This window comes from Ochotona curzoniae, unplaced genomic scaffold (genome assembly GCF_017591425.1).
Source record: "Ochotona curzoniae isolate NIBS_2020 unplaced genomic scaffold, NIBS_Ocur_1.0 scaffold_2476, whole genome shotgun sequence".
NCBI lineage: Eukaryota > Metazoa > Chordata > Mammalia > Lagomorpha > Ochotonidae > Ochotona > Ochotona curzoniae.
This window is the reverse complement of record NW_024467095.1, coordinates 3,516,161-3,539,987: the sequence shown is the minus strand read 5'-3', so window position 1 is coordinate 3,539,987 and position 23,827 is coordinate 3,516,161. Positions and strand designations below refer to the sequence as shown.

The window sequence follows — 23,827 nt, the reverse complement described above, 5'->3', positions numbered from 1 at the left end:
TTACACAGAGGAACACATTGGCTCCAGGGCACTTCCTCTGGTTCAGGAAGGCAGGCCCTGGGTAAGAATGACAAGATGATCATTCCAAAAGGTGAGATTATGAAATATTTGATCTGTACCTTGCCAACCAGCTTATAGAGTAGGTCAGGACTGGCAATGTTATATGCAGATGAAAATGCGTATGATGGTAACTACTCATTTCTTTCTTTCCGATTGTTTGTGAGAATTTCTGTCTAGAACTAACGTGTAGACTACACTCGCACTTGTTTGGTTAGTTAATGCAACGTCAACTCAATTGCATAATTGCTAAGCATAACAGAATCATAAAATAGATCAAGAATAAATATAAGAAATATAAGTAATTTAAAGGTATTTTGAAATAGCTAAATGTCTATCAAGGCTTTTTTTATCACTTGTAAAAGACAAGTATTTGATGTTCAGATTGAAAAGTTCCTTTAAATTAGGCAGATGGAAAAATTTATGTCAAATCAAATCTCAAAGATTACATCTGGAAGGCCTTTAAAATTAGCTTGGCATCATTCCCACCTGTCTAAGAACTCTTTTGTGTGTAACTTTGCCCTGCTTGCTGCAAAATGGCAGTGCTTTGGGCACACACAGGGCTCTATCATTGCTTTGTGCTGACAGCTTTAAATCATTCTAACAAAATACCATAATTTTATATGTTGGTTATTTTGATAGGAATGTCTTATTTTCAAACCAAAATTTACCAAATTTCTGTTTCCTTTGGAGTTGTTAGTCAAACTCCTTCAGAAAGCTTTTTCTGAGGCTTGCGAACTTTCAGGTTACGGAACGAGACTCGTTTGTCACCAACTGCCTCAGAGGAGCTCTGTTGGCAGATGGCTGCGTGTGTGTCGCGTGGCTCTGCCACTCAGTGGACGTGCAGGCTTCGAGTAACTCACCTAGCCGCTCTCTGCTTCTGTGTATTCCTCTGCGAGAGGTGTGTGGGGCAGGGAGAAGGGGTTGCTGCAGAAAGTAAAGGGGATAATCCGTTCACTGTGTTTAAGTTTGTTGTAGATGTCCGCTGCAGCAAATATTCAAGAGAACAAATACATGTTGAGAATCCACTGTGTGCCTCAATTTACAAAAAGAAGATGCTGCTGGTGGTTTCAGGGAAAAGTCTAGAATGCATGGCCTTTAGGCAGGAGCCCCCGTATGTCTGTGTCTAGTGCTGTGCATGGAGTATAGAACAGAGTAAATACATATGTTTGAATAACCCATAGAATGGCCTGAGTAGACAAAGGTTAAAAACAGAGTGGTCACGAAGAGTGGGTGGGTCGACACCCCCGTCTCTTTGTTAAATAGAACAGAGGAATGAAATTGGCACTATGCATTTGTGTTCAAGAAGACATTTGTCAGTATTCTTGATGGTGCTTCAGTTACCAGAAGGAGACATTAATACTCGATCGTGGTGTCTCTGATAGAATAGATAAATAGGTTTTCTCAAAAGGTGCAAAATCACTGATGAGTGTTAACTTGGATTCTTTGTCCGGTGCCAACTCCTGTTGATTATTTCTCATTGTCACAAGAGCATAAAGACATATAGAAGGGCCCAGTGCAGTAGCATAGTGACTAAAGTCCTTACCTTGCATGAACCAGGATCCAACACGGGCTCTGGCTCTTATCCCAGTAACCCTGCTTCCATCCAGCTCCCTGCTCGTTCCCTGGGAAAGCAGTCAAGGACGGCCCAAGACCTTGGGACCCTGCACTCACATAGGAGACCTGGAAGAGGCTCCTGGCTTCGGATCTGCTCAGCTCCCGCTGCTGAGGCCACTTGGGGTGTGAATCAGCAGATTGAAGATTTTCCTCTATGTATAACCTTACTTTCCAATAGAACTAAATAAACTTTTTTAAGATATATAGAAAACATGCTTAGTAAGTCTGCAAATAGAATGATATTTGGAGAGATTGAAAATAGATCTTAGAAGATGGAGACAAAAGTCCAACCTAAGACACAGAATGTAACACTAAGTCGATTCCTTGCACAGAACTACAATGAGGAAAAAATGTTTGCCTTGTAGAATTTGGTACAACTGGAGTTCAAAACAAATTTATAACAGGATAGCTTCCAAATTCATTTGAACTTGCACATGATTAAGCAGTATAACCAGTGTATGCAAGAAGGGGGAGTCGGTCACACCCACTTACTGTTCCATGGTATGCATACATGACTCAGAGTTGCTTTTTTTTTTAATTATTTTCATCCGAAAGGAAGATTAGATTTATGGGGAGATAGAAAGAAAGATCTTCCATTTGCTGATTTACTCCCCAAGTGGTTGCAGTGACTGAAGCTGAACTGATCCAAAGCCAGGAACTAGGAGCCTCTTCCAGGTCTCCCACGCAGGTGCAGGGTACCAAGGCTTTGGGACCTTCTCTATTGCTTTCCCAGGCCACAAGCAGGGAAGTTGGATGGGAAGTGGAGTAGTTAGGACTCTATCCAGTGCCCATATGGGATCCCAATGCTTGCAAGATGAGGATTTAGCCATTGAACCATTGCATCAGGCCTTCAGAGTCACTTTTAGAGAGATGGATAAATGTGTGTGTGTACAAGAAAACAACCAAGATGTGCATGAGGTGAGGTCATGTCGTGGGAAGAGTAGTTGTCCAGCCTGGAAGGAGTTGACAGGCCTTCCTGGGAGAAGCTTAAAGGTTCTCCTGTTGCAGAAGGACACTTGTTCAGCGAGGCTCTGTGGAAGAGAGCCCAGAGCATGGCAGAGTGTTTTGAAGATAAGGATTCACCCTTCATGTTTTTCTTAATTGTTAAAGCTGGCCAGAGGGGAAGAGTTGTGTGGGACCACGGCAAGCTCCCTGTCAGAGTAATGCAAAAGCCAGAACTTGCCAGTGTCTGCTGGGCGTATTGGAAATGGAATCTATAGGTGGGGCTAGCTCATAATCTTTAACTCTGAAGCCTGCTGATCTAAGACAGAGCACGAGAAAGCGCAAGCTTCTGTGAGGGCGTGTTCAAGGGTAAGGGATGACACTAAAGCTGCCCTCAGATCCTAGAGTTCTATTCCCCTGTTCCAGAAGAACTCAGTCACAGAGAAATAACAGGTCATGTTTACTCTTTGCCACTCATCAGATGCAGCTCGCCAGGCTGTGACTGCCCGGCCAGGATCTGAGCAGCTGTCTCCACTGGCAGGAAATTAGTGGCGTATTTTTGCAGAGTGACAGATAAGGAGGTGCAACGTATCATTATTGTTTAATTGAGCCTTGAATGCAACAATATTTGACTTGAGCCACACATAGGAGTTTTTACTGTGTCCAGGAAAAAATATTGTTAAAGAGAATATATTTCCATGTGTTTATATATGTGTATGGTCTAGGGGAGTTTAATGTTTATTATTTTAATAGCTATTGAATAGTATCAAAGCGTTGCTGTTCACCCTATACCTCCATTGCGCAAACCTCCAGGCTTTTTATTGCCTGGAGCTGGACCCACCTACCTCGCAGCTCCACTCACCCATTAGAGGAAAATAAACATGTGGTGTCATTCAGACACAGCCACTCGGGGAATGAAGCTCTGAGCCAGTGATGCAGGTGAGAGCACCTGTCTTTCAGGTTTCTGCTCTTTCCCTGACCTGGCAGGTCTCCTTCCTTCTCCCCTCAACCCTGACCTCCCCCGCTCACGGAACTACCATGTCCCACAGAAGCTATGAGAGGTAACACTAACCCACCAACCACCTTAATAATGAGACTTTGGGACAGGTGGTAGCTGGGAACTGGTTCACAGAGTCCAATGTGGAGAGCGTCATGTACTCGTGTTCGCTTCTGCATCAGACCTTGCAACATCATCCCAATCTCCTGACCATTTCAGGCAGGCACCAACTGCTACACTGATCCTATTTTTTCGACAGTGATGTTTAGATTCCAAAACAAAAGGTACAGATGGAGACAAGCTTAGGATACCTCAGACCACCCTTAATGAAAAAAAAAAAAGTTTTAATACATAGAGCCAAAGAAAAAGATTTATGTGTCCTTGGAAGCTATTTTTTATTTTTGGAATTTATTGTCATCAAGAGCTGGCTGTGAAGAGCGTGATCAAAGTGTTTTCTTATAAGGACAATGAAGTGTGATGGTATTTTCCGGCAGCTTCTGGAAGACCTTGGAAGTGAAGGTATTCCCACTCGACTCTGACGGCTTGTCAGCTCTGTGACATTGGGTAGGACTGTCAGCTTCTTAGAACCCAGTTTTCGTTTCTGCACAATGGCTCTGCGACGCTACGACACAGAATCACAGTGAAGAGTTCCAAACAAGGTAACGTGTGGACTTGTAACAAAGCAAGCACTTGATAGTTCACACTTCTTATTTCTCTATTTCTGATATTACCATACATTTTCTAAAATTTACATGACTATCAAACTTTTCCCACTGTCTATAATGAAGATTTAACTCATCTTTAAAGCAAACTAATACATATTGATTTATGAATACTGTAGATTCTGTCTGTTTCATTCAATGTCTTCCTGCCCCTAAACAAGACTAACTGGTGCTTCTAAAGAAGAGGTTAATTGTAAATATAATTGTGCCAAGTCTCTTGTAAACAAGCAATTCATAAACAACAAACTAGGCTACTATTTGGTTTCTCTGGACCCAGACCTGGTGCGAAATCCAAAATTATTTTTAAAAAGGATTCTCTCGATATTCAGAGAATTAAAGTGAAGAACCGATGATGAGGTGTTAAAAGGCCTCAAAGGGATGGCTGCTTGGTTAAGTGCTTGAGACAGTGCTTGGAGTGCCGGTGGCCACAACCAGAGGCTGGGTTCAAGTTCTGTCTTCACTTCCAGTTCTGTCTTCCTGCTGAGCACAACCTGGGAAACAGAGGGTGAGACTCAGGCGGGGGGTCTCTGCCATCCACAGGGAGACTCCACATGGAGACTCCACACGGAGTTCGTGGCCACCAGCGGTAGCCCAGCCCTGACTGCCAACAGTCAGTATTCCTTTCTGCCTACACAATTCTCTCCCTCTCTTCTTTGAGAATCTGTCTCTATGCCTATCAAATATAATGAAAGAAAAAAATTTCTTTTAAAAAAGTTACTAGAATAGCACCTGGTCTAATCGTATGTTCATGAACGCTGCCTTATTTCAATCATTTTCACTGGGGTCTTGTGAGCCTTGTCAAGTGCAGATCAGCAGATGCCCTCTGCCCTTTCGCCTTGCACATTCACGTCTCCACACGCATCCCCGTGCTGCTCCTTTGATTGTGCCCAGATGGCTTAGCACATTTGTCCAAAAGTCTTTGCTTCATCCCTAGTTTTCAGCAAGATGTTTCAGAGAGTTGGTGTTGGGTTAGAGTTGTTCCTCTAGCGTATTCTCACCACCCTTTCCTTTTTAGTGGTAGCTAGAAGGACACTCAAACAATAAAACAAAACACTTTCCACAAACCTACTTGCCTCTCTAAGGAGCCTGTGACAGGTCACATACGGGAAGCCAAAATGTCAAATGGGCTTAGATTTCAACTCGTGACTTTAACAGACAAAAGGCTCTGTATCTTGTTACTGATCCCAGATCCATGCCATCCCATCACCACAGCGATAGCAAAGAAAGCCACCAGGCAATGCCACAGGAGCGTGTGACCACAGAGCTTGTGACCCCACTGTGCTGTCTGCAGACCTAACTGCATGTTAATAACGAGTTACTAGCCTTTTGACAGTGACCCCCAAAAGCTGCTGTTCTCTATAGCTGGTTGTGAGAGGGGGCAAAGGGAAAAAAGCATACAAATAAGTAAGATTTATTTTATTCCCTTCAGAAAGCTAGCAGTTTCAGTGGGAATACCAAGTACAAGCATGTGCAAATACAGAATGAGTGTAAATCCAGATGCTGGACAAAAAAACCACAAAACACCTAAACAAACAACAACAACAACAACAACAACAACACACATAGAAGTAGCCCTTCACAGATAAAGAAAACCGGAGAGGGATTGGAGAAAGTCTCATCCAGGACTTTCAGCGTAGGAAGGCAGCATGGGCTGTGCGGGTGGAGCAGGTGGAGCAGGTGGAGCAGTAGCCAGAGCTCATGAATGAAGAAGAGATACAACAGTATGGCAGTGAGCAAAATGGAGTCATACAGGCAGTGAGCAATCAAATTTTGTTCAGTGAGAGGAATCTTTGCAGGGGAAATGATCAGTACAGAAACGCAACCAGAGCCTGGCTCAGTGCCCTTTCCTCAGCTCATTCGCTCACACAAGACACATTTAGAGCCCAAGAGAGCATCTCCAGGCTCCGGGGTTACCGATGCTTGCTTGCTATTTACATTCTAGGAGAGAGAGAGACAAGGAGCCAGTTAACAAGAAATAAAACTTAAAGTACCATTTGGATGTATTTGCTGATACATTGGATGTATTTCCGGGGAGACTGGGTTGTCACTGCATGAGAGTGCGTTAGTGGCATGTCATGTATGCACGCTCTGAACATTGACACTGCTGGAGACCTTCTGCTGGTGGCGATCAGAAGGCCAGTGGTGCTAACAATGAACTCCAGAGTCAGAACGGTTCTACTGAGTGGGTGAACAGTTTGTCCGTCAGACTCCACCCATCAGTGTGTGAGGTGCCTGGTTCTTCAGCCTTGGGGAACAAGAACAAAACAGGTCAACTCTGCTTTGGAAATTCCCTGAAAGTGACTCTTTCCAGGAATATTTCCTATATTCATTTTTTTACAATTTAAAAAATGTATTTCAAAGTTGAGGAGACCATAGATACAGGTTGACCAAATCGGTTTCATGCTTCTTATGGATTAAAATGTAATGCACGTGTTAAATAGGGAAAAGGTGTGTAGTTTCACTTTGTGTTTTTTTATGTTAGCCCTGTACAACTGATACTGTGAAATCCCCTTTTCAAAATTGTACCCAGGCATGGATGGTAACAATGACCTTGAGGAAGACCATCTTACAAGTTATGATATTCAGCTCAGTATTCAAGAATCCATCGAAGCGGGCAAGAATGCATTGCATACAGAAAGGTAGTGTTCCAACAGACTTTTCCCAACCAAACTGCTTTATTCCCTGACTCATTTAGGAAAAAGTTTACTTTTTCTTCTGTTTGGAAACAGAATGCCTTTGCAAGAGCCACAGTGTGTAAGTTTTAGCAACATGATCTTCCATAAATTCCCACCTCATGAGGAAAATGGACACAGGTTAGATGAAAAAATATATATATAATTAAATTTATATGAGCCAAAGAAAGCGATGAGTAATTTGAATAAATTTGCGATTACTCTTCATACAACCATTTTCCGGAGATGAGTGCAGAGAGCCCCAGGGGCTCCTGTCCTGCTCTTGGCACAGCTAGCCCTTCAGCACGAACACGCTGTAGTCCTTCATCTTTAAAATAGGAAGATTAATGCGAATCCACCCAAGCATGTAAGCTCAACGGATTGGTAAAGAGTGACAGGACTTTTAAATAGGACAAAGTAGTATATAATCTGCCACGTATCTAATTATCCACCAGCCAAGTGACAGGAGTTAGCAAGTTAAAATACACATAAAATTGAGATATTATACAAGATATAAAACAGCAACAGTGAATTTTTCTCTTGAAAGATGCACATTCTACCAACGATAAACTGTGGTGTATGTTAACATTCTACTGCTGTATACATTCTGGATATTTGTAGTACTTTTGGTAGATTTCATGCTCTGAAATTATGGCTTTTGAGCTTTTAGGATGGAAATGTTATATTTAACCAACTGGCATTTTTCATTTATTCCCCTAGTTCCAGCAAATGTTTGAGAGTTCCCCAGGAAGTACTCCCCATCATAAAATGCTAGCAGCTGTTTCTTCTTAATAAAATTAAATACATTTGTTATGAAACTCCTTGTTTCCACCTCCCAACCATCCCCTGGAGAATCGCCGTGAGGGTTTAGTTCACACCCGCCGGGCTGGTGATTGAAAACTTCTTCAGTTAACACGGTGCCTGTTTTCCTGGGTGGATAAGTTGATGAAAGACGAACATGTGACGCAGCCCTTAAACTCCTGAATGTCTAATTAGCAATTATTAAGTTGAAAGCATCAATAGTTAGCGAGTACAGGGTTTTGAAAGTTGGAATAAGCTTAAAGGTCTCATTATCTTCTCAAATGAAGAAATAAGTACCCAGGAACTAAGTCCTCCCTCTCCCTGCCCCAGTCCCCAAATCATAAAATCAGGTAAAATCAGGCTGTTACCTGGATTCTCACTCCCTTGGAGCTCCTCCATCCACTGATCCACTCCTCAATGGCCACAATGGCCAGAGTTGACAAGAACTGGCATCCGTATGAGGTGCTGGCATTTGCAGGTGGAGGATTAGCCCACTGAGCCATTGCGCTGGTCCTGGTTTACTCCTTTTTTGCTGCATACAGGGATCAAAATGTTGTTTTGGGCACCAACATTAATATCCTTAGGTCCAACGTATCAGAACATTTTCTGAATTTGATACCTAGACCTTTACATCTTTAAAGTAGACACATTCAGATTTGTGCATTTCTTATAGTTCTTTTCATTAAATTATGTAAAAAAAAAATTTACACTTAGCTGTTAGTTCTTTGAAGTAGATCACTAGAATAAACATGGTTTATTTTTTTTTTCCTCTGGTAGATTTGTACCCTTAAGTGATCAAAACAGACAACTGGTGGAGGCAATAAAGCAAGGTAAATGGGTATATTGTCTACAGTGAGATGGATGGAGATTCAACCCAGCAAGGTAAAGCTTTGTTACCTGTTGGTGTTTCCAATGCAGGTCACGTTCTCAAGCTCCAAGAGTATGTGAAGTGTAGATTCGCGCTGGACGAAGCTGACGACAAAGGATGGTTCCCATTGCATGAAGCTGTTGTGCAGCCCTTTCAGCAAGTGCTTGAGATTGTTCTGGATGGTAAGAGGTTGTTGAACCACTTTGACTAAGCCAGAGCAAGAATGTAGAAGTTGAGGGTGCTCCCAGTGAACATAGCAAATTAAGAGGAACGTGAAAGATCCTTTGGGATGCGGAAAACGGAGTGCCCATGTTTTAAATTCAGAATGCAAAAACGAGTTCATTTTGTAACATTAGAGGTCACCCTTTGCATCCCTATGATACAAGTTGTGGGGGGTGAGGGTTGGGGGAGGGTGCGGTAAGCACCTGAAAATGATGGAAATTTGTATATGTAATAAATTAATTGATTCAAATAGAAAGGCTTTTTCTTTTGGAAGTCAGTTTTATTTTTTCATCTTGAACTACCTCTTGGATTTCCACAAGATTATTACTTAGTGCAATAATTAATACTTACAATATTTCTCTTAATATTGCATATTTTTTCATAACATGAACATGAACAAATGTTGTGGTACATAAGCCCAGTGTTAAACATTAATAACACTTGAAATACCTAGAATCAGAATTATATGAGATTTTATATATTTTTTTCCTGATTTGGGAATATTTCATATTATATAGTACCTTTTCTTGGCCATAGAACCCAAATCTAAACACAAAATTCATTTGTGTTTTATAGTGAGACAGAGAGAGGAGGACAGTTCTTGTCTGTTGGTTTATTTCCCAAATAGCTGCACAAGTCCACACTAAGTTTGGGGTTGAGGCCAGGAGACAGGCACTCAACCCAGACATCCCACGTGGTGGCAGGGCACATCCACTTGGACCATCACCACTTCCTCCAAAGGTCTTCATTGGCAGAAAATTGGAACTGGGAGTGAAACAGACTTTTGAACCCAAACACTTCAAGATGACATGCTGGCTTAAGAGAAAGACCAGGGCCCGGTGCTGAAGCCTAGAAGCTAAAGTCCTTGCCTTGCGTGTGCCAGGACCCCATATGGGCACTGATTCTAATCCCAGCAGCCCTGCTTCCAATTCAGCTCCCTGCATGTGGCCTGGGAAAGTAGTCGAAGATGGCCCTAAGCCTTAGGACCCTGCACCCATGTGTGAGAGACACAGAAAAAGCTCCTGGTTCCTGGTTTCAGATCGGCTCAGCTCTGGCTGTTGCAGTCACTTGGGGAGTGAATCAGTGGGCAGAAGATCTTCCTCTCTGTCTATATGATTTTCCAATAAAAATAAGCAAATCTTTAAAAAAGAAACAGTGCTTTTTGACACAGTGTTTCTCACGTGTTGGTATCTTGCAGAATGCTGTGAGTGCACCTTCTTTTGATTCTGTGACTGATAAATACTTGCTAGTTACCTGTTGAGTCTCCACCTACAAAACTAGCCAGATGGCCAGACAGACAGAGCTGGACACATCAGTTGATATGGTTCAACTGTGTGCACATAATACTGGTTGATTCTGATCTCTTTGATATCTTCTGCTTGAATATTTAAAACTTCTCAACACAACACCTTTACTTCTCAGCGTCTTATAAGACACTGTGGGAATTCAAGACCTGCGATGGAGAAACACCCTTGACCTTGGCAGTCAAAGCTGGGAGAGTGGAAAACGTGAGAGTTTTACTAGAAAAGGGTGTGTGGCCTAACACGAAGAATGACAAAGGAGAGACTCCCCTGCTGATAGGTAAATGATCTTCTTTTCCTAAAACTTTCATATGTTGAAACAAATAAGAAATATTTAACGAGTGTTTTGCAACCATTGTGTCTTGGGTGAAATGATGTGACCTTGGTCCCTCCCATCGCGTGAGCCTCCCCCCTAACTCTCATCTCAACTGCCCTGTGATCTTTGCTTTCCTTTCCTGCAAAGAGATGAAATGTGACAATTGGGGGCAGTTTTCGGAACTCAGTTATATAGAATGCAACTAACCGGGCGGGATCTGAATTAAGTCTTGAGGCTAGATGTTCTCTAGGTGGCATCCAGATGCAAGCAGGGGTGTTTGTGTAATTTGTAGCTACAAGAAAGAGTAGAAAGAGTGATTTGAAAGACCAGGTCCACATCAGCATCACAGATACCCCAACTATCTTGGAATCAAATGGAACCTGCCAAAGCTGCACACACAGATGCAGCTCCTGCCTCCCTGTGATGGGATTCATGGCTGACATAGGACAGGGGAGTGTCAGCTCAAGGGGGCGGAGAGAGAGACAGAGAGAGAGAGAGAGAGAGGAAGAGAGATGTACTGCAGGCGAGCAGGGCTCTTGTTTCTGAGATCTGCCTTGCTGTGAGATTGCGCCAGAGGCCTGTTGCCTCCTGCGTGAAACACAAAATGCAACATCTGCCATGTGGAATTATTATAAAAACTAGAGAAAAATGCAGAGTGATGCTCAGGAGAGGAGAACCTTCGCTAAATCACCTGTGGATGGTAGTGGGAGGAGAATGAGAATGAGAAGAGGAAGGAGGAGGACAGGCCCAAGGGATGTTATCAGCGGATGATGGGAGCAAAGGCTAAGACAGGGCAAGCTGTAGCCAGGCGGCGAGGAACCACGTCAGCGGCTATTCACAGGGGAATCCTTCGAGTGTTTGAAGTAACCTCAAAATGGTCGAAAGGAAACTTCAATGAGTCCTGATCGTTAGCATTTGTATTCAGCAGCAGCAGTTCACACTATCTAGGCTAGAAATATTCACTGAGACTGTCAGGGGTTGCACTGGGCAGGCTCACATGAAGATGAGTGGAAGAAAACCTTCCTGCTTTCAAGGAGGCCAGGACATGATTGGGGTGGAAAATGTGTGTCACAAGTGCTATGACATATTGTACCTTCAAAGAAACCTGGGGACTAACAAAGCAGTGAATGTGCAAAGACTGGGTTGAGTTTTGGGCAGGCATAGGCAATACCGGTGGTCCGGCCAGGAAGGACTCCCAGGCAGGTATTCTGCCCCCAGCACACTGGGCTGCATGAAGAGTTTCGGCACAGCACATGGTGAGTCAATTCCTCTTGCTTGCTCTTGCCACACATCAGAGCTTTGGAACGTTCCAAATGCACATGAGATCAGACAAACAAGCTAATTGTTATAGCTATTGCACTGGCAAAGCTTCTATAACAATAACAGACACAGCAAGAGGACACACGGCAGAGACTCAAAAAGAACGAATTGCCATCTCAGTACTTCAGAGCTGAGTGGTCGGGGCTGGCTGACAGGATGGCCATCTCAGCTGAGTGGCCAGGGCTGGAAGGATGACCTTGCCACTATTCCAGGGGCTTCTGAGGATGCTGTAGGCAGCACTAGCTCCCAGGTAGCAGAGAGCAGGAAGGACTCCCAACTCCTGGGACAGCATCTTCTGTTTAGGATGACCTAGGCATTGCCCTCAGACCCTGCTCCGCTCCTGTTCAGATTTTGTTGCCTCACCACCCTCAGTGGGCTGACCACTTCGTCTTTATCTGGGATAAAGCTAATACTTTATTAGTGGGCTGGGATTAGCTAATACTTTGGGGATCTGTTGCTAAAAGGAAAGCAGGAAGCATGAGTATGAAGGATGTGTATGGAGGGCTGCATTGCAACATTAGCAGTCTTCCCATTAGATGCTAACCAGTCTGTGTTGCAATCACATGGCACTTTCCATCAATCGACCAGGATTCTTTGCCTGAGCTAGCTCTGCACACACTAAGTGGAGTACACACCTATGAATTGTTTTACCATTTTTAATGTGATATGTTTTTTTAAAGGCAAACGTATCCCATGCAGTGCTTGTAACAATATCCACATACTTGATTTTCTTTCCACAGATACCTTTTAAGTTTTAGAAAAAGGTGCTCTTTTCTAGAATTGTATAAATATATGAATATATTGCTTTATCAGATACATGTCAATTTATTCTTTTCTGCTACTTTCAATCCACTTGTTTTTTAAATAGCAGCTAAGTTTTTAATTGTCACTGATTTGTTTGCCTTTTCCTTTAATGCTTCATGCCCCCAACAGAACGTTTAATATTTACACACATTCCAAAGTTCTATATTCTGACTTCATTTCTCCTGTAATATTAGCTAAAGTATGGGGAAGGAGTTCTACTGCTGAGCTATCCTAGTGGAAACAGAATTAACAATGGGAAATAATGTATTTTTAAGACCAATTGGTTATGGCGAAGAGAGGACAAAAGTTTAACAAGGAAATCCACGTCTGCGTTAGCATACTCAGGACTTTGGTTCTGGAACTCACATCAAGTCCTTGTAGGTTTCTCAGCAAAATGGATCATCTGCAGCACCTTCAGTTTAGTTCTGAAAGAAATGGGCTGCTTTGAAATTTGCTGTCTACAACCTGCCTGCTTATATTGTTTCTTCTTTTCTGCCCCATGCCATTTTTATTTTCCTTAGCCTGTTGCCATCATTCTTGTCTTTATGGAATACCTTCACATGGTCAAGATAAGAACCAGGGCTTTGCTTCCCTCTCTGTCAGCTGGCCACCCCAAAAGGCACGTTGATGCAACAAAGTCAGGTCACACGTGAGTGCCTAGTCAGTGGTACCCACTGGAGTTGGGATGATTTGACACTCGTACAGGGTTTTGTTTTTTGACCAGGATTCCCCCTCCACCATGCCTGTGGACTTGGTGTCACTTGCTCCCAGGTGGAAGGTCATTAGCTCTGGCAAGGCGAACACAGGGAAATGTTTGCACAGCATCCAATTCTGCTCTCTCCCACTATCCCACAACCTGCTGTTCATTTTCCTTCTGGCATTCTCACATATCAATGTACATCTGCACATCTTGCAACTTGCCAGCTCTTGTCAAAATATCTCAGAAAAAGTCCCTCTTCTCTGAATGTTTTACCAAACAGAAAATCATTCATAGCTGATAATAGGTAAATGACACAAACAAAATACAGATACATAGGAAAAGAAACAAACAACAGACTTAAAACTACAAAATGTTCCAAAGAGCCTATAAAATGTGTAAATTCCCTTAAGTCTTCAACTTAAATTTGTTTTCTTGTAAGCATTTTACTGAAGGTGTGAATTTAAAGATTTCCGAAAGAATTCTGAAGAATAGAATTTTTAAAAATGTGTATAATAAATTCTACCATTTTAATAAATGTATGAAAGCATAAGAACTGTTTAAAATTCTTGTTGTAGCTAGTCAGATATCTTAAACCAGTTTTCATCATTTTGATCATTTTTATAAGCTACCATGTATTAAAGAGGATTTTTTCACAATGTTGATAATTTTATATCTGGAATATTCTTAGGTGCCTAAAAGTTAAATTGGAACCGATGCTTTGATCTTGAAACTTATTTTGAATTGAAAATGTGCTAAAAGTGCTGCTATTCTTGTGAAGGGAGATCAGTGTCACCAATCAATATGTTCTTGGAATGGAAAAAGAGCCACCCTCGGAGAAGAGAATCATTAGTTTAAGACTTTTTTTTTTAATTATAAAAACTGCAACAGGAGCGAGAAGACAAATGAGGACACGTTTCTCCCAGCTTGTTTAGCTCGCTTGATGTTTGCTCTGCAATAACACCAGCTAGGGTGAGGTCATCGCTGTAATTAGAGGCGCCTGCAGCAGCTGGGCAAAGCAGAGCAGCGTTTGTCAACAGCTTCCTCTTCAGTGAGCAGGAGGCCAGCTGGGGTTGGTCGCAGTCATCGCTTGCCTGCAGGCAGATGAGAAGAGCAGCTTGTCTTGAGCCTTCTATTAGCCCAGCTGCAGCTATTTCCCTTATCCTGGCTTTAAGTCCTCTCTGGATTTTGCTTCCTGGGTGCCTAGAATATACTAGAAGACATCCCATCTTCTGTCTTATGCAGGAAGGGGCCAATTTTGGGATTTTTCTTCAAATGGAAGGCAGGACAAACATCTGCTGTATACTTTTCCCAGTGAAAAACAAATCTTTTTCCTGTGGTCCACAGTGCCTAACACAGAGGCTCTTATATAATTAGCATATATTAACAGAATGAAAAAATAAACAGTATTGAAAGAGTATGTGAATGGAACTTATAGGTTACTTACTAAGATTTTATTCATTGAAAAGAAAAAAAGAAGTGCGGTTCCTGTCCCAGAAGTGCAGACATCTAAGCAAGGACTCTCTCTCAAATAATCTAAAAGGGATAAAACCCATTGGACTGTGGCTCCAGCTATTAGAAATAAGCAGGAGAGCGCCGTTCGATTTAGCGAGTCCCCTAAATTGTATTCGTTTAGTTGTCACAGATTTCAGCCTTTTGAAACAGCCGACCGATCCCAATTCTATTAATAATATGTATATATAGTGTATGCTAATAATAATCATTTATTCAACTCCTATTACAACAGCAAATATTTTAACTTTATAGTTAACTTATGCTACCTGACAGTAGATATTGTTTCTATTAGGTCAATGAAGAAATTATGATTCGGAAGGCGTACACACACATCCCACCCTAGCCACGTACCTTTCCCGTGCAATGCTCTTCCTCCATTGGGTCTTCAAGGGAGAGCAACAGCATCCTGCACAGTAATATTTCACAAATCGAAATTTAGCATAGGTGATGGAAGAGGTCTGAGACGTGCAATATGCTTTAGTAGACCAAAAAAAAAAGAGCTAATATTTACTTTGATATAAAAATTGATAATTAGTTCAATATCAACTAAGCACTTGTGTTAATATGCTTCCACCGGCTGTTCTTTGTGAAATCATTTTCAAGCTGTGAAAAAAGGCTCTTATGACATGGTGTCTGCTCTGATCAAACACAACACCAGCCTGGACCAGCCGTGCGTCAAGCGATGGTCAGCGATGCATGAGGCCGCCAAGCAAGGCCGGAAGGACATCTTAGCTCTGCTGCTGAAGCACGGAGCCAGCGTCCACCTGAGAGATGGCTTTGGAGTCACTCCGCTGGGTGTTGCTGCCGAGTACGGCCACTGCGATGTATTAGAGCATCTCATCCACAAAGGTGGGTGAAAAGGAATTACACATTCCACCTGTCCTGCCTCTCGGCCTCGGTTTCTCCCGCTCTCACAGCCTCCTTGCCCTTCCCTGCATGTCACTGCCCACCAGGCTTAAATCTAGCCCCCCGCAGCCTCTGCTCCAAGATTCCGTGAAGCCTACAAACTGTGACCTCAAAATCTGGAGATGGAACCCCGACCTATCCTGTCTTCAGAGACAGCCCCGATTCCACCAAGGTGATACGGGAGGCTTGCACATTCATCTTCTAAACTGAGCTTTCTATTGGCGTAATTCTCTTAATCTGGGCTAACACCTTTCTCAGCTATTTTCCCAATCTAGTCAACTGCAAAATCCCCTGTCACCTCCCCTGGTTCCATCCTTGCAATCTATCCCGATCGGCTTCCTGGGATCTTGTTCCTGGAGCAATCTGGTCATGCCGGAACAATTCTCGCTCCTCCCTATTACCATCTGTGTGTCAGGACGACCTTCTGCACTTGGTTCCTCTCCCTCAGGGACAGGCATGACCGTGTACATCGCTCAGGACGCCCCTCTGTGTCCTTCTGTGAACTGTTGGTCCAGAATTGCCCTCATCACTCCCGTCTCGTATCCTGTGTTTCGGCCACACTGAACTTGCAGGAGTCCAAAACGAGCCTGGCATTCCTTCTGTGTTTGGGTCAGGCGCTTGCCCTCAGCTGCAGGACTCTCCAGCTCAGACCAAAGTCAGCTCTGGGCACCCCACTTGGGCAGCTCTCCTGATGTTCCCCAACAGATTGTGACCCCGCCCTTAAACTCTCCAGAGAGTCTTCTGCAACCACAGGATAAGGAGTTGACAGACCCAGTTTGTAACCTGGTCTCTGTCACCTCCTTGTTGCGAGGTGCTGGCATAGTTACTTAAATATCTGGTCGTCAATTTCCAAGGACGCTTTCTGGGGAAAAAAATAACAATTTGAAGACTTCCTCCGATTAGGCACACTGAATTCTCAAACAAGCCCGGCGAAAAGTGCATGCTGTGTTGTTCATGGTACAGATGTAGAAGTGGAGCCAGAGAGCAGTGAATGCTGGACCAGCTCTCGCCATCAGCAGCAGAGCCAGAATTCCACACACTTCCATGCCATAAGCCTCCTGCTTCTCAAGTCACTTGACGGTTGTATCGTTCTGTGACACTATTCTATTTTGGTTTCCCTTTAAGCTTTTTAAGGTACTTAGATTTATTCACACCCCTTGTTTGCATACACAAAGTGCTCAAATAATATTTGTTACATTGAAATAGAGCATGGACTATTGTCTCAAATTTAAAAGACGGGCCTGGCGCAGTGGCGCAGTGGTTAAGGTCCTCGCCTTGCACGCCTGGGATCCCATATGGGCCCCGGTTCTATCCCGGCAGCCCCACTTGCTTCCCTTCCAGCTCCCTGCCAGCTCCCTGCCTGTGGCCCGGGAAAGCAGTCAAGGACGGCCCAGAGCTTTGGGACCCTGAACCCGCGTGGGAGACCGGGAAGAGGCTCCTGGCTTCGGATCGGCATAGCATGGGCCATTGCGCTCACTTGGGGAGTGAATCATCGGACGGAAGATCTTCCTCTCTGTCTCTCCTCTCTGTATATCCGCCTTTCCAATAAAAAAAATAATAAAAATAAATCTAAAAAAAAATTTAAAAGACATAAATATGTCCTTTCCTGAGAGGAAAATGGACTTGCTGACTTCTCTTCTGTGTCGGCAAGGCAAAGATTCTTCTGATAGAATGAAACTTGCTATGTGAGTGTTTACTGAAACTATTGAGAAGCTAGATGTGTTTCATTCCACACTTTTTATCTGAAGTCATTACCAGAAGGGAAAGCACCAGGTTGCTGCTAAGGGGACTGCTGTAGCAATTCTGCGAAGTTATCACCTTGCCACCTGCTCTGTGCCAACAGGTGGGAATGTGTTCGCTCTGGCGGATGATGGTGCATCCTTGTTGTTCGAGGCGGCGGGAAACGGCAACCCTGACTGCATTTCCCTCCTGCTGGAATACGGGGGAAGTGGCAATGTCCCCAACAGAGCAGGACATCTTCCCATACACCGAGCCGCCTATGAGGGACATTATCTGTGAGTAATAAACGACAAGGCCAATGCTGGACGGTTAAAACGAAAATCGCACTGTTGTAATGCTAGGCAGCTCTCCGAAGGAGAAGTAGGGCAAAGCGTTCACAGGTTTTGTATTCAGATGATGAAAACTTGTTTGGTTTTCTCCCTTTCATTTTCTCAATCTTGCTCAAAATGAATTTATGCTATTTTTATCATGAAAAAAATTTCTTTTGCAGTAGTTATTGTTATTCTGCATAAGCTGCCCAAGAGCCTTTTTCTTTTGAAAAAAATGAAGTTTAGCAAAAAGTTAAAAACTGCCCTTAACAAAGGATTAAAAGTTGTCTGATTTCAATTATCTCCTAGTATCTCCAGGATATTTTAGTATAATGTCAAAAATTCTTAAACATAGCAGTTTCATTCTAAGCTTATATGTCTTCATTACATTTAAACAGTGACTGGATTTTTAAGTCACAGAATTTGTCCTAATTTTTGCACCTTTAGAAGTCTAGCATCATTTTTAAATTGTCCATCATGATGGCATGGCTTTGGACAATTAAATGCGTTCCATGAGTCCTAACGCTTTGGAGTAATTCGGCTTGGTCATTTTCAGTGGCTCCATTGGCTAACTGGACGGTGAAGCGTAACTGACGCTAAGTGACACGCTGTTAAAGTTTATCTGGATTTATTCCCAGTGTTCATAAATTCACACCTGGTAGCTCTGAATTAGGCACAAGAGATCAAGTTATCCTGCACCTTGCTGTGGCTCTTCCACACGTCTGGCTGGTTGGTCAAGTGAGAAAGTCACAAGTATTTATCACAGGTACTTACAAAGGACACTGTGGTTAGTTATTTCAGTTGGGCTTCTGCGGGAAGATGAACTAAGAAGGACTCTTCATTTGGGTAATATTCAATTGCATGCTGTACTGGGAAAAGACAGAAAATATATATATATATAAAACCAACAGCAAAGAACAGAAATAATGTATGAGAATGCGCAAGGCCTAAATTCTGGTTCTTTCTTCATATGTAACCACACAACAACGGACAAGTCTCTTTCCCTCTCCAGACTACATATTAAATGAAGGTATTGCACTAGTTGATGTCCGGGGTCACTTCCAGATCTCATGATGCATTTCTGTGGCATCAGAAGGGTTTACTATTTTTTCTTTTTAGATTTATTTATTTTTGTTGGAAAGTCAGATTTACAGAGAGAAAGATCTTTTGTCCACTGGTTCACACTCCAAGTGACCGTAATGGCCAGTGCTGAGCCAGGAGTTTCTTCTGGGTCTCCCGTACGTGGGCCATCCTCCGCCGCTCTCCCAGGTCACAAGCAGGGAGTTGTATGGGAAGTGGAGCAGCCAGGATATGAACCTGTGCCCATACGGGATCCTGGCACATAGAAGGTGATGAATTAGCCATTAGGATATTTTACTGGACCCAAATGGTTTACTTTTCTTTCATCCTTTACTTTTAATAGCACTGGTTATTTTTAAAAATTATTGTTCAGAAACAAATGAGAAGGTGGGGAGGGGGGCATTCACCTGCAGAACCAAACATCAGATAGGAAGGAAAAAACCAAATCAAAAGCAAAACAAATTAAGCTAAACTACGCTTCTGAATAATAGTCCCTCGAGAACATAAAGAAAAGTTAAGCCAACTGCCTTCATTGCTTAGTAAGGAAGCTGATCTCTTTGGTTTCTTGACTTTCTATACGCCGCATGGATGATATTCTCACTCTTGCTTCCTAGCGCACTGAAATATCTTATCCCAGTAACATCCAAGCATGCAATTGCAAAAAGCGGACTAACTCCAGTCCACTCAGCGGCGGACGGACAGAACGCACAGTGCCTGGAGCTGCTCGTTGAGAATGGGTTTGACGTCAACAGCCTCCTCGCCGAGCACATCTCCCAGAGCTACGATGACGAGAGGAAGACTGCTCTGTACTTCGCAGTCTCCAACAACGACATCCACTGCACGCAAGTCCTTCTGACCGCAGGTGCAGACCCGAACCTCGATCCCCTCAACTGTCTGCTTGTGGCCGTCAGGGCCAACAATCACGAAATCGCCCGATTGCTTCTCTCCTACGGGGCTGACGTCAACTGTTATTTCATGCGTGTGAATGACACCCATTTCCCCAGTGCCATTCAGTATGCCCTCGGTGATGAAGTGATGCTACGGCTGCTGTTGAATCATGGCTATCGGGTGGAGACGTGTTTTGACTGCATGCACGGAGACATCTTTGGGAATTCATTTGTGTGGTCAGAGATAGAGAAAGAGGTCGTGCCAGGATGGACATCCTGCGTGATAAAGGACAACCCCGTGAGTTAAAGCATTTTCACCTTTGGGTTTATCATTCTATTTCCTACAAACTTTAACTCACTTAGGAATGCTGCGAGAAGAGAAAAACCAACACTAATCTTTGGATTTTTCTTAAATTTTTGCTCACAGCACTACGGGAATGTCAGCATAACATCAGCTAAAGGGGTGTGGGAAGAACTAGAAACAATGTAGAAAAGTAGAGATTGTGAAATACATGTGGTTGTCAGGTTATGTCTCTGCCAGGGCAGTGGGGTTGGATGGAAAGGAACATGGTTGTTGAGTTGATCGCTGAACGGCAGAGCTGTGCGTATACTTCAGGGCTCATGGTCACACTGAAACACAGGAAGAACTGTGTAGCTTATTTTCCACGTTTGATTTATTATCTAAAGAGACCTCTCCCATAACAAGAGAAAGTAGTTTTACACAAGTGCTTATGAATGTGACAGGACAAGACGACTGTTAAACTAAACTTTGTCAATTCTCTCAGTTTTGTGAGTTTATTACAGTTCCCTGGCTGAGACACATGGTGGGCAGCGTCACTCGGGTGTTAATAGATTACATGGATCATGTGCCCCTGTGTGCGAAATTCAAGTCTGCGCTAGAAACACAGAGAGAATGGCCAGAGATCCGCCACATCCTAGGTAACGACCAAAAGTTTTATCTACATTTTGTAAGTTACAAATTAAGCGGAGGAAATGTCTTCATGCCGTCTTGGACTTTTTTCCTTTCAGTTCTATTTTATTTTCAGAACTATGTGTGTTTTTTTTTAAGATTTTTATTTATTTTTATTGCAAAGTCAGATATACATAGAGGAGGAGAGTGGGAATGGAGGAAGACATCCAGGCTAGAGTGACTGGAGGGAATCCTAGAAAAGCTAGAAATATTCTGTGTCATGAGCAGGGGAGATACAATCAGATGGTACTCCTCTACCGATACTTACAGCAATCTGTGTGGGTAGTTCCTCTAGCTGTATTTTATTTCACAGTTTAAAAGTTTAAAATAATTTGAAAAGAGCCAGTCATAGTAGCCTAGTGGCTGAAGTCCTCACCTTGTGCGCAGGGGTCCCATGGGCACCGGTTCTAATCCCAGCAGCCCCACTTCCCATCCAGCTCCCTGCTTATAACCTGGGAAAGCAATGGACGACGGCCCAAAGCCCCGGGACCCTGCACCCACGTGGGAGAGCTGGAAGAGACTCCTGGCTTCGGATCAGCTCAGTTCCGGCCCTTCTGGCCACTTGGGGAGTGAATCAACAGACGGAAGATCCTCCACTCTGTCTCTCCTCCTCTGCATATCTGACTTTGCAATAAAAATAAGTACATCTTTTAAAAAAATAGTTTGAAGATTAAAAGGGGACATGGCAAGGTGTGTTTAAAATCAGTATGACAAGGAATTGAACCCTTGTCTGCTTTACTTCCGAAGAGCTTTGCTTCAAAACATTTCTACAATGCTACTGTAATTCCTACCTTAGCCAAGGTTTTGCTTTGAGATAATAATTGTCTGTGTGAATTTATTGGAAGAGTCACCAATTCTGATAATTTTAGAAAGTCCATATGAATCAGAGGGGGAAAAACAGTGAAGTTTTTCATTGCTGTCTTCCTGCAGCTAGTTGATTGCTATGAGTATGCATAACCACTGGGTGGCAGAATTCTCCACAGAAGGCCCAAGGGGTCTTCAGAAAACACAAAAAAACGTGGATTTTGAAAAACTATACATAGATTCCAAAAACATTTGAATTAATTCTAGTTTCCTTGAACAGTTTGAAGTACCCACATAGCTGTCTGTGAAAAAATTAATTATGACTTGGTTTAAAAAGTTAGGCTATTTTTCTTCAGAGTTTCATAAGGATTTTTCTTCAATAATCTTTGTAAGACATTCAAGTTTCTAAAAAGATAAATTGAACCTAGTCTCAAATGTATCAAAAACTCATCATGGTTCTTATTAAATTGAACGACAGTCAACATTTATGGAATAGTAACAATGTACTCAAAGGCTTTTTTTTTGATATTTTATGTGAACTAATTTGGTTAATCTTTAAACAACGTTGGAGGTATTTCCCAGTACCATCCGCATTTCGCAATGAGAGTGCTAAGATCTCAGGGGTTCAGTTACTTGTCCAAGGTCACACAAATAAGAGCGACAGAAGCAGGATCGTAACCTAGGCTACGTCCGGGGCGTCCGGGGCCATCTCTAAGTTTATCTCCTGGCTGTTCTTTTACACTCTTAGAAATTCATATTGTTGCAGGGGGGCGGGTGGGGTCGTGGGAAAATGAAAATAAAAAGAAGTTTCTTTTCTTAAAAAAAAATTGAAATCCATGCCAACACAAAGTTTTCAAAAAGTTCCAGAAAAATACCTTTGTGAAAACGTTTTCAGAAACTTTTGTATCAAAATAAACGAATTAATTCCATTTTCCATGAATTGTTTAAGTCCCTCACGTGTCAGTGCCATAATTTCAATTTAGCTAAATTAAGGATAAACTTTACGTCAGATACTAAGTTACATTGGTATCTATATTTATGTTTTAAATATAAAATGATTAGATATCAGACCCTGGCAAGCTTCAGATTGATGTCTAAATAACAGGAATTTGTGTCAAAGCTTTGTGGGTCATAACTCGTCAGAAGAACTGAGAAGACAGGAAGTAAGGAAATGTGTGTGCCGTGCTAAGCTCCAGGGATATGACCCTCTATTCGACCACGTCCTTTCACTCCCTTACATCCTGCCTGAGCCCCCAGCACTAGCCAGCCTCCTCCTGCTCGCAGGTGGACTGAATCCCTGTGACTGTGGGGCTGGATGCCACGGTGTGGTCTGAACACACCTGCAACTCAACATCCCTTAGAAGCAGTCGCTGAAGCAGGCGCACCTGCTGCAGAATTGCAGCATTCATCAGTCTATAGCCCGTGCACCTGTCCACTGACCCTGTCTTTAATATGTGCTTGCTTCCTTCTTCATCTTAGAGAATCCGTGCTCGCTGCAGCATCTGTGTCGGTTGAAGATCCGAAGGCTTATGGGACTCCAGCGACTCAGCCAGCCAGACTTACTGAAGAAGCTTCCTCTACCACCAGTTATTCAAAAATACATATTATTTAAAGAGTATGACCTCTACGGACAAATGCTAAAGCTACCATGATTTTTAAATAATATTTTAAAACATGATTGTAAAAACTATTTCAAATGTGATTCCCTCAGAGAATTGCTTGGAATCATTTTCCAACCTTAACTGAAGTTAAAGCCATTGTAGATTTTATTACATGGATCACATGTTTATGGGGCTAACATGTTTTGTGACTTTAAGAATCTTTACATTTTTAAATAATCAATATTGATATTTCTATTGGTTCTCTTCACTTCCTACAGGTCTTCAAATTCTCCCTATCAAGTGACTACAGTCACCTACAATTTGGTCTTTATATTGAAAAAAGCAAATCATCGTTTTCTCAAACTCACATCCCCACAACTGCTGGCCTGCTTTGCACCTGTCTTTGACTGCCCCACTGAATCAAAGAGCTCTTTCTCGTATGCATCTGGAATCTTCTGCCTCCCACGCTGCCAGGTCCCTAACAGTCTCTCTGTGGCCAATTGTCAGAGCAGTCTGCACTTCCTCTTCCCATGGATCCTTGCGGCATCTGGTCCTGTGGGCTGCTGCCTCCACCCCTTCCTCCTCCACTTTCAGGGTCTCGGTCCTTTTTCTGGTGACGATAACCCTGATATTGAAAGTACATCACTTCCTCTCCCGTGCTTGAGGCCTAAGTAGACCAC

General features: G+C 42.9%; 1 protein-coding gene across 1 annotated transcript; it reads left to right on the top strand.

The window, feature by feature from the left end:
* ASB15 (ankyrin repeat and SOCS box containing 15) lies at nucleotides 1-23,198 on the top strand. The gene is made up of 12 exons (XM_041002068.1): nucleotides 1-91; nucleotides 803-958; nucleotides 4,108-4,272; nucleotides 6,866-6,974; nucleotides 8,586-8,638; nucleotides 8,727-8,858; nucleotides 10,321-10,479; nucleotides 15,455-15,700; nucleotides 17,601-17,772; nucleotides 19,500-20,070; nucleotides 20,558-20,711; nucleotides 23,026-23,198. The coding sequence occupies exons 4-12, from the start codon at nucleotides 6,868-6,870 to the stop codon at nucleotides 23,196-23,198; spliced, it is 1,767 nt and encodes a 588-aa protein (XP_040858002.1). The 5' UTR covers nucleotides 1-91; nucleotides 803-958; nucleotides 4,108-4,272; nucleotides 6,866-6,867.
* Nucleotides 23,199-23,827: the final 629 nt, after the last annotated feature.

Bases quoted from the DNA above. Each gene is read 5' to 3' on its own strand.
- ASB15 (XM_041002068.1), top strand. From the start codon at position 6,868: ATGGATGGTAACAATGACCTTGAGGAAGACCATCTTACAAGTTATGAT. The intron at 10,480-15,454 runs GTAAATGATCTT...ATCATTTTCAAG, and splicing joins AGAGACTCCCCTGCTGATAG to CTGTGAAAAAAGGCTCTTAT. The intron at 17,773-19,499 runs GTGAGTAATAAA...CTTGCTTCCTAG, and splicing joins GCCTATGAGGGACATTATCT to CGCACTGAAATATCTTATCC.